At 41.5% G+C, this 13,338-nt stretch overlaps 1 protein-coding gene across 1 annotated transcript; it reads left to right on the top strand.

The window, feature by feature from the left end:
- Positions 1-4,101: 4,101 nt before the first annotated feature.
- Positions 4,102-7,404, top strand: LOC103974528 (linoleate 9S-lipoxygenase A). Its single transcript, XM_009389383.3, has 8 exons — positions 4,102-4,306; positions 4,425-4,714; positions 4,798-5,041; positions 5,117-5,458; positions 5,529-5,722; positions 5,805-6,109; positions 6,195-6,458; positions 6,539-7,404. Exons 1-8 carry the CDS (start codon positions 4,150-4,152, stop codon positions 7,284-7,286), a joined length of 2,544 nt encoding a protein of 847 aa, XP_009387658.2. The 5' UTR covers positions 4,102-4,149; the 3' UTR covers positions 7,287-7,404.
- The last annotated feature ends 5,934 nt before the right edge of the window (positions 7,405-13,338 follow it).

Raw genomic sequence — 13,338 nt, 5'->3', positions numbered from 1 at the left:
TTCAAGTGCGGGTGCTGCAAGGTCGACTCGGCGTCCCATGACGCGATCATCTCCAAGGATTTCCACGGGCGGTATGGCCGCGCGTACCTCTTCAAGAGCGTGTGAGTGTGACTTCAAGAGCTTTACCCTCGTTCTTGTTGGAGAAATGATATTAGAATTTTTTGACCTCAATGTGGTGTTTATGCGCCTATGGTAATGGATTAGGTTTGCTGTGATGTAGGTCTTTTCCTTGTTGTTGGTTTCACATTGGTATAAGCTACGAAATGGTGCCACTTCTTCAATGATTAGCTTAAAATATTGGTCTTTTGTCTAACGAGTTTTCTTGTGTCCTCTATTTCATTGCCAATTAGCAGTTTCTCATATGATGGAGCGGTAATCATTTATAATTTTTTGCCTTTGTTAGTCTTCTGTAGATGGACGGAAACAAAATCGTAACCCAAAGATGTGTGGGAGCTTTGAACTAAATTGTTATTTCTTTTCCATCTGTCTGATATTATATAATATTTAGTTCTGTCATTTCTGTTGCCCATAGAGTTATAATCAAGATATTATTGTTGTCACGATAATAATTAATACTCTTGGAGGGCCAGAATTCATCTTGGGATGCACCATTTATAAAGTAAATCGAGTGGCACCCACTCCTCTCTGCCCTCATTTCTCCAAATCTGGCATTGATGAAGTGGGACATGGTGAGATTGGTGCAGTAGGTGTCCAGTTAATGGCTCTTCCCCAGCGCTTCTTATCTTCTTTGGCCTAGTCTCTCCATGAGCTACGACCCTATCCAAATCTAGCCATGTGAGGCAAAACCTTAAAGCAGTAGTTTGGAGTAGTAGTGTTGGTAGCAAAGTGTTACACCTGAATCTTTTTGGGACTTGGTAAACTGTTGGGTCGAGATTTCTTGGGTGGTACACCTGAGAAATTAATGGAACTCTTAACACTAGATGTTCTATGCTCTTTTAGTCTGCTTAACTGGTCGGTTAGAAGTTTTCTAACTTCTTTATGTAGATTTTGCATGTAATGACCGTAACGACGTTAAGTTTCAAAACTTACAACTTACTAATAAAAGACAGTAGATACAAGATAGAAGTTAGAAGTTGTTTATTTCATTGATATGTTTTTCCTATTTATACGAGTTATGAGGGATGATTTTTCGTTGGAGAAATCTTATCTGTTATTATATCTCCGTAAGATGGTGCTCCTATTAAAATACTTTACAGGCCAGAGGCTTAGTGAGTAGTTGATCAGTCGTATGTACGTGAGAAATACGTAGTTGATATCATATAACTTGATCTCATAAGAAGTGGAAGTCGATGGCAATATGTTTCATGCGAGAGTGGAACACTGGATGTAGGAAGGTAGTTTCGACATTATCACAATATATCATAGAAGTAAGAGTAGAATCGATGTTGAGTTTCTTGAGTAGATTTGTGAGACAATTGAGTTCTACGATGACACAGTATTCAGCTTCAATTGTAGACTGTGTGATTGTCTTTTGTTTTTTAAAACTCCAACTAATTGGATTAGCTCCAAAGAAAATAATATACCCCAACTTGGATGTTTTATCATCAAATTTCTTACCCAATCAGCATCAGTAAAGGCATGGAGATGAAGTAAAGAGTGTTTACGAAGAAAGAGACCATGATTAAGAGTCTCTTTAAGATATCACAGGATTTGTTTGATTACAGACCAATGCGTAGTAGATGATTGCTGCATAAATTGTGATAGTTTATTGATCACAAATGAGATGTCTGGACGGATGAGAGTTAAGTACCATAAAGAGTCAACTATTTATCGATATTAAGTGAGTTCCGTAATAGGATTATCATCACATTATTTGACACAATACCATGATGCGAGAATTAGGACAGTTGTATCGAAACATTAAACTAAATTTAATATTTTAATAATAATTAATTTTATGAGTCTAAGAAGTTGAGTCCTTTAATAATATCAGGTCACATGCAACATAATCTATTAATTATTAGAGGTCTTCCAGAGAAGACTTAGAAATGTGAAACACCGTAAGTCAACAATCAAAATCATTACTTATTTTTAACATAAATATCTTTATACAACTCTCATCTTTTATCTCAATCTTTCTCCCTTACCCAATATATTTAAATTAAATAAATAATAAATCACAAACGATTTCTTCCATAATTTTCTTTCTTTTTAAATCAAAAGGATTTTTTATTTTTTATCTTTTGTTTCTTCACATAATCGATCTTTTTGCATACAAGTATCTTAAGGATGGAGGAACGAGATGGCATCACTAGGGTTTTATAAAGTAAATATATTTTGATAGATTATTTACGTAGTCATAGAGAAAAAAAAAAATGGATATTACCACTTTTTATTATGTGTTATTTAATCTAATAATATAATACAGGATGACACTTTGCTATCTGGTGATTAGAAAAATCATATGCGAAAATTAAAAAGGCCATTAACGAAAGTGGTCAATCTAAATCATGATAAAGTCGAGTAATCAATCTTGAATATATGATCCATTAGATCATTTATGCATTATGATAATTAAACGATAACCCGTAGATACAATACGTTGTGGCCTTCGTATAAATATGTTGAACAAACAGAAACAATAATATGAACGGTCATTGAGGCATGTGTTGAATGCTATCCATGTATCCCTAATGAAATGTGTCGTTCGAATGGCTAGTCAATGGGACCCGACAAATTCTCTACATCACCAAAAAAAATTACTCATTGATATTAAAACGAATTTAAAGTAACTTTTTTTTTATTTCATATTACATATAATTATTAAATCCTTCCATATGCATCGTCATATATATACTCATTTAGGAAAGAAATAATATTTTTGCATCGATTTATCATTTATTTATCTCATTGAGAGTAGATAAGGATGAAGAAAGAAAAAAAGAATTCATCTTACCACATATAACAAAAAATAATAGATAAGAACTAATCTGATATACTTATTTTACGAACCTCAATCAAAACTCATTTTGAGATATAAAATATTGAGATCATATAATTTTGAGGACTTCATCATCTTCATGTGAGTTTCAGTCATACTATTAGATATAATATACATGAGATTGAATATCAATACAACTCAAAAAATTTAAATTATTGTATCAACGTAATATACATATATGTATCATCTGATTCTTTTGGACCTTCATCATATATGAATGACATTTCTTTTATATATCAAGGGTTCATCATTCTTGGACCATCACCATAATTTGCCTACGTGCTGCATTACTCCCATGTGTACCTACTTATTGCAGCTGATAATGTGGACTATTTATCTTCTCATTAGCCAGTGTCTCTACATGGTCCACATGCCAGCCAATCAGAAAATAAACAAAGCACGAGGTTGAAACGTGATTCCATTCATGCATTTGTATTTGTTTGGCAAGGCGTGCATCCCACGAGTTACTTTGACTTCATATTCTTGATTTGGATGATATATATATATATATATGATGACCGTATTTTTCTGTAGATGCATTTGTAAATGGGATAAATAGCTCGAGAATGAGTTAAGATTATTTCTCTATGGCCGATACCTAACGTGTGATTCCATCTCATGAGTTGGATTCACCCATTTTATCTTTTTACGACCTTAATATGACGCAATGGTGATAGTGATTGCATATTTGGAAAATCGAATCTAGCCTCATGAACAGACACATGCTCCGAAACTTCGATGCGTTTTGACTTATGAGACAGATAACTTTCTTTATGTTGAATTCACCGATCGATGATATAAGACAAATAAATGTCATATGGGTATCATCTCATCCAGTCTTTTAGAATTAGGTTTAGATGGGTTCTCTTTGCATGAACGATTTAATTTATAGATGTTCTTGGATCGAAGAGTGCAGATTATTTATTGACGTGACGCAGTCTCTCCAGTAGAAGATATATGACAAATAAATGTCACATGGGTATCATCTCATCAAGTCTTTTAGAATTAGATTTAGATGACTTCTCTTTGCATTATCGATTTAAGATAAGGGAGAGGCTGCATCACGTCAATAAATAATCTTCACTCTTAGATCCAAGAACATCTATAAATAGCCCATCCACCACACACCAAAGCACACCATTCCTTCTGTCTCTCTCTCCTGTTATACGGTGAAGCTAATTGGAGACATGGCGAGCCACATCGTCAGCGAGAAGGTGAGTGGTACGGTGGTGCTGATCCGGAAGACCGGCCTTTGCTTCAACTACTGCGGCGGCCCCGTCATCGACAACGTGCTCGGCCGATGCATCTCCTTCCAGCTCGTCAGCGCCACCGTCGGCGACGCTAGTGAGCTGCTCTCTCTCTCTCTCCCTCCCCCCCCCCCCCCCCCCCCCCCTCTCTTTCATCTTCTTCTTGTCATCATCGTGTCATAGTTAGTGGAAATGATAGAAGCGTTGATGTGCAGATAATGGGAATCGTGGGGTCGTCGGGGAGGAGGCATATTTGGAACAGCACATCACTTTGTTGCCCGCCCTGGCTGCCGGCGAAACTGCTTACCACGTGACGTTCCACTGCGAGGAGAAGAACGGGATTCCCGGCGCCGTTATCGTCAAGAACAACCTCAGCTCCGAGTTCTTCCTCAAGACCTTGACTCTCGAGGACTTCCCCGGCAAGGGCCGCATCCACTTCGTTTGCAACTCCTGGGTCTACCCGGCCGTTAAGTACAAATACGACCGCGTCTTCTTCGCCAACACCGTCAGTATCTACCAACTCTATATATAACACAGATGAGATTGGCATCTTTGAGTCTCCAATCACCATGCATCGACCTGTTGCAGACGTATCTTCCGGGAGACACACCACTGCCGCTGAAACCATACAGGGAAGAAGAACTCTGTAACCTGAAGGGAGCTAACGTCGACGGGCAGCTGAAGGAATGGGACCGCGTCTACCGTTACGACTACTACAACGATCTCGGTAGCCCAGACACGTGCGAGGACTTGGCTCGGCCCATCCTCGGAGGGACTCCGGAGCACCCTTACCCGCGCCGTGGGAGGACCGGCCGGCCACCGACAAAGACTGGTAACACTTGATCATAGACGTCTTTTGTTCACATCATTCTCTGATCTGATGCCGTTCATGTGTTTGACATAATAGATCCCAAGTCGGAGAGCAGGCTGCCGCTGCTGAACCTGAACATTTACGTGCCCCGGGATGAGCAGTTCGGGCAACTTAAGATGGCCGATTTCCTCACGTATGCCTTCAAGGGCGTCGTCAGAGTAGTGCTCCCGGTGCTGCAGGCCATAGCGGGCGCAACCCCCATCGAGTTCAACTCGTTCGAGGACGTGCTGAAGCTCTACGAGGGCGGCCTTCCGGTGCCCCCCAATCCCCTGCTTGAGGAGCTCCGACAGCTAGTTCCATTTGAGATGATACGGGAGCTGCGGCGCGTCGAGGGTGGCCGGGGCCTGCTCAAGCTCCCTATGCCCCACGTAATCCAAGGTAATAACCCCGATAATAGATAAACTGGGTTGGATCGGACAAGTTGATGACCATTTGACTCGGTTGGCAGTGGATAAGACTGCCTGGCGAACCGACGAAGAGTTCACTCGCGAAATGCTAGCCGGTTTGAACCCGGTGGTCATCAGGCGTCTCGAGGAATTCCCTCCCACGAGCAAGCTTGATCCTCGCAAGTATGGCGACCATACCAGCACGATAACTGCAGCCCACATTGAGCACCACCTTGACGGACTCACCGTGCATCAGGTGAGAAGCTTTATCTGGTGTGATGCATGTAGCGGTAGCGAAGTAGTCTTGCTTCATCGTGTTCCTTTCCTCCCTCCTGAAGGCACTGGAGCAGAACAAGCTCTTCATCTTGGATCATCATGATGCATACCTCCCCTACCTCAACCGCATCAACGCTCTCGCCGTCAAAGTATATGCCACCAGAACTCTGCTGTTCCTGAGGCAGGATTCCACTCTGAAGCCATTGGCGATCGAGCTCAGCTTGCCTCACCCGGACGGAGAGCAGCATGGCGCCGTCAGCAAGGTGTACACACCGGCTGAAAGCGGCGTGGAAGGATCGATCTGGCAGCTGGCGAAGGCCTACGCCGCCGTCACCGACTCCGCCTACCATGGCCTCATCAGCCACTGGTGCTTACAGAATCACAGCATGCTCTATTCTGAGTCCCTGTTGTTGTTCGCCTGCCTGATCACCATTCTTTTACCTCGATCGCAGGCTCAACACACACGCGGTGATGGAGCCGTTCGTGATCGCGACGCACAGACACCTGAGCGTGATCCACCCGATCCACAAGCTTCTGTCGCCGCACTACCGCGACACGATGACCATCAACGCCTTGGCCCGGCATGCCCTCATCCCCGCCGGTGGCATATTCGAGATGACGGTCTTCCCAGGGAGGTACGCGTTGGAGTTATCTTCCACGGTCTACAAGAGCTGGAATTTCCGGGAGCAGGCTCTCCCCGCTGATCTGATCAAGCGGTACGAATCCTCGAAAGCTCGAATCGTGTCTCACGAGGAGTTCTACTCTGTGCATGACCCAAAGATTCATCTCTGTGCAGAGGAGTTGCGGTGAAGGACCGAGACGACAGGCTTTGCCTGCTGATCGAGGATTACCCTTATGCCGTGGACGGGCTTCAGATATGGCATGCGATCGAGACATGGGTCGGAGAGTACTGTGCAATCTACTACCCGACGAACGACGTCGTTAAAGCTGATGCCGAGCTCCAGGCCTGGTGGAAGGAGGTCCGCGAGGTCGGCCATGGCGACAAAAAGGACGCGTTCTGGTGGCCAGCCATGCAAACCACATCCGAGCTGATCGAGACATGCACCACCATCGTCTGGATCGGTTCTGCGCTCCACGCCGCCATCAACTTCGGGCAGTACCCCTACGCCGGGTACCTGCCAAACCGGCCGACCATGAGCCGGCGCTTCATGCCGGAGCCGGGCACGCCGGAGTACGAGGAGCTGAAGAAGAACCCGGACAAGGTGTTCCTGAAGACCATCACCAGCCAGCTGCTCACCATGCTGGGTCTCAACACCATCGAGATCCTGTCGAACCACGCGTCCGACGAGGTGTACCTGGGACAACGGGACACGCCGGAATGGACGTCGGATGAGAGGGCGGTGAAGGCGTTCGAGCGCTTCGGGCAGCGACTCAAGGCGATCGAGGCGGAGATCATGAAGAGGAACGGCGACCCAAGCTTGAAGAACCGCAATGGCCCGGCCAAGATGCCTTACACCTTGCTCTTCCCGAGCAGTGGGGTTGGGGTCACCGGCAGGGGAATCCCCAACAGTATCTCCATCTAAGTCGCCTGTCGAAGTATGGAGTAGCCATGAAGATTGTACCGAATAAATCTGATGCGTTGTGTGAGAGGCTGTGAGAGACTGCATTTGAATAAATTTATTGAGCTATTCTGAACATTAATCTTTAATTTGATTTCTTCAACAATTAAATCCGTGCTATTACAGAAATATGGATGTGGCCAACTAGTAAAAAAAAGTATGAAATAGCACAAATTTATCTACATTTTGTAATGTATCCTAACCATTTATAATGTAAAAAATCATGATAAAAGCAAATATAGAATGATATCTTTTTATTTCTTACATATTTTATACCCCCAATCAATCTATAATTTAAAGATCAATCACAGATTTGATTGTGTGATTTGAGTAATTAATTGTTGAAAATTTTTTACTCAAAATATGTATAATAATACACATTAGTCCAATCAAATGAATGAAATATATCGTTTTCATAATAAATTTCTCACTTTTTCAAATAATAGAATCATAATTAAGATAAAACAATGTTGAATATCTCCCACATGAATGGTTCGTAGATATAAATATGCATGGCTATTTCATTGTTACTAAATTAAAGATCATAAACTAATTTAGATCTCACTCTTTCTCCTTCTTGTTCTTTTTTTTTTATGCCTTTTCTTCTTCTCGAATTAGAAAAAACATGATAAAAGTTGTTCCATCTATACTTTCATCTCTTCTTCCCTTCTTTGTTCATAAACAAAATAGAATCTTCATAAATGTCTAAGGATCTAAAATTAATGTTGCAATCTCACAAATGTTCATAAACACACTCCACTTCATCTCCATACCTTTGCTGATACAGACTGGGCGGGAAACTTTGATGATCGCACCTTCACGTTAGGGTATGTCGTCTTTCTTGGGTCCAATCCAATCAGTTGGAGTTTTAAGAAGCAAAAGACAATCGCCCGGTCTACAACTGAAATTGAATATTGTGTCATCTCTACCGTTGCTATTGAACTCAATTGGGTTACAACTCTCCTCAAGGAACTCATAGTCAGCTCTACCCTTACTCCTATAATTTATTGTGACAATGTTGGAGCTACCTACCTATGCGTCAATCCAGTGTTATACTCACGCATGAAACACATTGCCATCGACTTTCACTTCGTGCGAGATCAAGTTGTCAAATGTCAACTTCGTGTCTCTCATGTTCATATGGCTGATCAACTAGCAACACTTAGGAAGCCTCTAGCCCGTAAACTATATTTGTTGCATCAATCGAAGATCAATATCCTTGACAGAAACTCGACCTTACGAAGGCATGATAATAGAGAGATAAGGAAATCTCACTGCTCAAAAAAATCCTATCTTTCATCATGTATAAATAGACATTATATGACACTAATTAAGGTATGCTTTCTCTTTATCTTTATCATTTCACTCTTCATTCTATCACTTTATCACCTCTATCAGTATATTAAAATAATAATAAATAAATAATAATAATATCAAAATTATTAACTTATCTAATTTATCATAAAATCTTATTATCATTTATCTTTCGATAATTTATCAGAACAATCAATAATAATAAGTTTTTCTCCACCATTCTCCTCTTCCCAACCCCCCACCTCCTCTCTCCGAAGGTTTTCTTCTCCTCATTCCTTCTCTTATTTTCCTTCTCCTTATACTCTTTCACCGGCTCCATCTTCATCATCGGAAGAGGATAAAACAGATAAGAAGGGGAGAGGAGGAGGTGATGATAGAGTGGGCTTAGGTAGAGTGAGAGATAGAGCGGAGGAGGAGGAGAAAATCAATTGAAAGAGAGAGGAGGCGATAGAGGTGAAGAATGAGGAGGAGAAAGAGATGGGAAGATGGTTATTTGAAAAAAAAAAAAGAGATAATTAGAGTTAAATCGAATCAAGTTATGGCTTAATCAGTTTGTTCGATTCATCTCAAAAAAATTAATTTAATTCTAAAATATCAAGTCAAACTTAGTCAAAAACAATCATCATCTTTGAATTAAAAATAAAATACATATTCTTTATTAAAAATCAAATACGGAGGCATCATTTCATAAAAGTCTATTACTAAAATATTTTTCAGTAAATTACTATATATATATATATTATTTTCTTCATTTAATAACTTATATCCATAAAATGATCAGAAACATTTTAAGCTTGTTGTAAAAAATATTCAAATGTCATTTCCCCTCCCACTCTCTATCGTGGAAGTATCATTCAACCAGCACGATTCAATACAGGGCATTTAGATGGTTCAAAGGAGGACACGGTGGCATTTCCGAAAGAATGGGCATGTTTCTGCGAGTCGGTTAACCTCCGAACCAATGCACCTCGAACGTGTAGCCCATCCTGTCCAAGCGCCACATCTTCCAATTCACAATCCCTACGAGATGCGCCCTCTTCCCAACCCCACCCAATTCATGAGCGCCAAAAGCGGTTCTTCTCGCGCACCAATAGCAGCCCACCACGTGACCCAGACCTGAGCGAAGAACTCGCCGGCCCGATCACCGGTGTTATCCCGACCTCTCTCATTCCTCCCTCCTTAAATGAGCCTCCTGGCTTTCGCTCGCGTCGACACCTTTCGCTCTGTTTTGCCGCAATCCACGCGTTCGGGCAACAAAGCATCTCCTCCAAATCTCCCCAATCCCTCGCCCACTCCGAAGCGATCTCCCCTCGACGATCGAAGTTTTCTCCTGTTCTTTGCTTCCGATCGAGGTTGCCTCGGCGGTGATCGTGTTGGGGGTTCTAGGGCTGGGGTTGGGAGGGATCGACCGATCGACAATGGGGCTTCTCTTCGTGGAGTCGCTCCCTGGTCCGAAGTTCTTCAAGTGCGGGCGCTGCAAGGTCGACTCTGCATCCCATGACGCGATCATCTCCAAGGATTTCCACGGGCGGTATGGCCGCGCGTATCTCTTCAAGAGCGTGTGAGTGTGACTTCAAGAGCTTTACTCTCGTTCTTGTTGGAGAAATGATCTTAGGATTTTTTGACCTCAATGTGGTGTTTATGCGCCTATGGTAATGGATTCTATGATGGCACATATGTTCTTGGTCTTTAGGTTTGCTGTGATGTAGGTCTTTTCCTTATTGTTGGTTTCACATTGGTATAAGCTACGAAATGGTGCCACTTCTTCGATGATTAGCTTAAACCAATGGTCTTCTGTCTAACGAGTTTGCTTGTGTCCTCTATTTCATAGCCAATTAGCAGTTTCTCATATGATGGATGTTGGGCTGATGGCTCATATTCAGCCCATGTGGGCTTTATCAGCCCACAGCCCACACCTCCTCTTAACCTAACCCTAATTAAGATTAGGGGGTGTGGTGGCTGCGTTTTAGAGACAGATTAAAGCTATAAAAAGGCAGCAACGAGGCAGATTTTTGGAGCTACGAGATTCGAAAGAGAAGAAGGAGAACAAGGCAGAAAGGGAAAAAGACAAGGACAACGCAGAGAGATTATTCACAATCATCTAGCAGTGTTCTCATCTCAGGTTAGATCAAATCTACAGTAGACTCTTGCTGTGATTACTTGGGGAGGTTTTAGATATTGTGGGCAGTGACGTGATCCTTGTATCCCAGTTATTCTCTTGTGGTTGTTGCTAGGGTTTTGGGCAAGAGATTGAGATTTGTATATTCATTATTCTCATAGTGGATTATCTCTAGTTTGCCCCGTGATTTTTACCCTTCACATTGAAGGGGTTTTTCACGTATATCTTGGTGTTCTGTTTGATTGTGTTTCCATTTTATTCCGCTGCGTATTTTGGTCTTCTAGTATTTGTTCATTTACAAAGGTTATTCCTGTTTATATCCCCATCAACTGGTATCAGAGCGGGGTTTTGGTAATTTAATTTTTTTGTATTTGAACATGGAGGCCAGTAATATTTCTCGTATGATTAGTTTGAATGGAAACAATTGGATGATATGGAAACCAAGAATGGAATATCTCTTGTATTGCAAAGATTTGTATAGACCTTTGCAGGGGGATAGTGCAAAACCTATAACTATGATAGATGATGAGTGGAAGAGGTTAGATTGAAAAACAATTGGGTTTATTAGACAGTGGCTTGATGATAGTGTCTTTCACCATGTTTCTACTGAAATTTCTGCATATTCTCTTTGGAAAAAATTGGAAAGTCTCTATGAAAGAAAAACAGCTAGCAACAAAGCTTTTTTTATCAGAAAACTTGTGAACCTAAAATATAGAGAGGGTGCTTCTATTGCTGAGTATTTGAATGAAATACAGAGTATTACTAACCAGTTATCCTCTATGAAAATGTCTCTTGATGATGAGTTGCAGGCATTGTTACTTCTCAGTTCATTACCAGAAAGTTGGGAGACACTGGTGGTTTCCCTTAGTAATTCTGCGCCAGATGGTATTGTCACTATGAGTCAAATAACAAGTAGTTTGTTGAATGAGGAGTTGAGAAGAAAGAGTTCGGCAACATCTCAGAATGATTCACAGGCACTTATCTCAAAGAACAGAGGAAGGTCAAAGTCTAGAAGCAGTTCACGTATGGGTAGGAGCAAGTCGAGATCAAGAAAAGATATTGTTTGCTATAACTGTGGTGAGAAAGGACATTACAAGAACCAATGTAAGCAACCCAAGAAGAACAAGAAAAAGGGAAAAGAAGTGGAGTCTACAGAATCAAAGAATAATACTACAACTACAGTGCAGGGTGGTGATTATTTGATTTTGTCTTCTTCTGATAATATTTTTTCTTGTGTGTGTCAGGATCTTGAGTGGGTTATTGACACAGGTGCTTCTTATCATGCTACACCTCGGAGAGAGTTTTTTGCTACATACAGGTTTGGAAATTTTGGTGTTGTCAAGATGGGCAACTATGGCACAACAGACATCATTGGCATGGGTGATATCCATTTAAAGACCAACCTTGGCTGCAAGTTGGTACTTAAGGATGTGAGGCATGTGATTGACTTAAGGCTGAATTTAATTTCAGTTGGAAGACTAGATGATGAAGACTATGAAAGCAGATTTCACAGAGGGCAATGGAAGCTCAGTAAGGGTTCTCTTGTTATAGCTAGTGGAAAGAAATGTCATAATTTGTACAGGTTGCAGGCTAAAGCTTATGGTGAGCAGTTAAATGCTACAGAGAAAGACTTCAGCATGGAGTTGTGGCATAGGCGATTGGAACACATGAGCGAGAAGGGGCTGCAAGCTCTTTCCAAGAGAGAGGTATTACCAGATCTCAGAGGTGTACATCTGAACCCTTGTATTGATTGTTTGGCTGATAAACAACATAGAGTTTCATTTGCTAGTGCTGCTTTGTCTAGAAAAATACATGTCTTAGACTATGTTTATACAGATGTATGTGGTCTTTTGAGGATAAAAACTCCTGGTGGATCTGTTAATGTTCTTGGTATAAGTAGTGCACTTTATTTTGTCACTTTTATAGATGATTTTTCTAGGAAAGTTTGGGCCTATGCTTTGAAGACCAAAGATCAGGTTATTAATGTCTTCAAAGAGTTTCATGCTAGGGTTGAAAGGGAGACAGAAAGGAAATTGAAATGCATAAGATCAGATAATGGTGGTGAGTATACGGGATTGTTTAATGACTATTGCAGGTCACATGGGATCCAACATGAGATGACAGTTCCTAGTACACCTCAGTATAATGCAATTGCAGAGAGGATGAACCGCACCATCATGGAAAAGATCAGATGTATGCTTTCACAGGCCAAGCTACTCAAAAGGTTTTGGGATGAGGCTTTGAGGACTGCAGTTGATGTGATCAACTTATCACCATGTACAACCCTAGATGGTGATGTTGCAGAGCATGTATGGTCAGAGAAAGATGTTTCCTACAAGCATTTGAGAGTATTTGGTTGTCGTGCATTTGCACATGTTCCAGATAATGAGAGGTCCAAGCTGGATGGTAAGTCTAAAGAATGTATTTTTCTTGGTTACTCACATGATCAGTTTGGTTACAGGCTTTAGGATCCAGAAAAGCAAAAGGTGTTCAGGAGCAGAGATGTGGTCTTCTTTGAGGATCAAACCTTTGAGGATTTGAAGAAGAAGGCACCAGCCAAGACTTCTGTAGAAGGATTAGCAG

This window comes from Musa acuminata, chromosome BXJ3-1 (assembly GCF_036884655.1).
Source record: "Musa acuminata AAA Group cultivar baxijiao chromosome BXJ3-1, Cavendish_Baxijiao_AAA, whole genome shotgun sequence".
Classification (NCBI taxonomy): domain Eukaryota; kingdom Viridiplantae; phylum Streptophyta; class Magnoliopsida; order Zingiberales; family Musaceae; genus Musa; species Musa acuminata.
The sequence above is the reverse complement of the archived record's forward strand: the minus strand, read 5'-3'. Positions and strand labels throughout refer to the sequence as shown.

Excerpts from the sequence above, each read along its gene's own strand:
- LOC103974528 (XM_009389383.3), top strand. The coding sequence starts at position 4,150 with ATGGCGAGCCACATCGTCAGCGAGAAGGTGAGTGGTACGGTGGTGCTG. Across the intron at positions 4,307-4,424 it reads CGCCACCGTCGGCGACGCTA|ATAATGGGAATCGTGGGGTC; the intron begins GTGAGCTGCTCT and ends GTTGATGTGCAG. Across the intron at positions 5,042-5,116 it reads CCGGCCACCGACAAAGACTG|ATCCCAAGTCGGAGAGCAGG; the intron begins GTAACACTTGAT and ends TTGACATAATAG.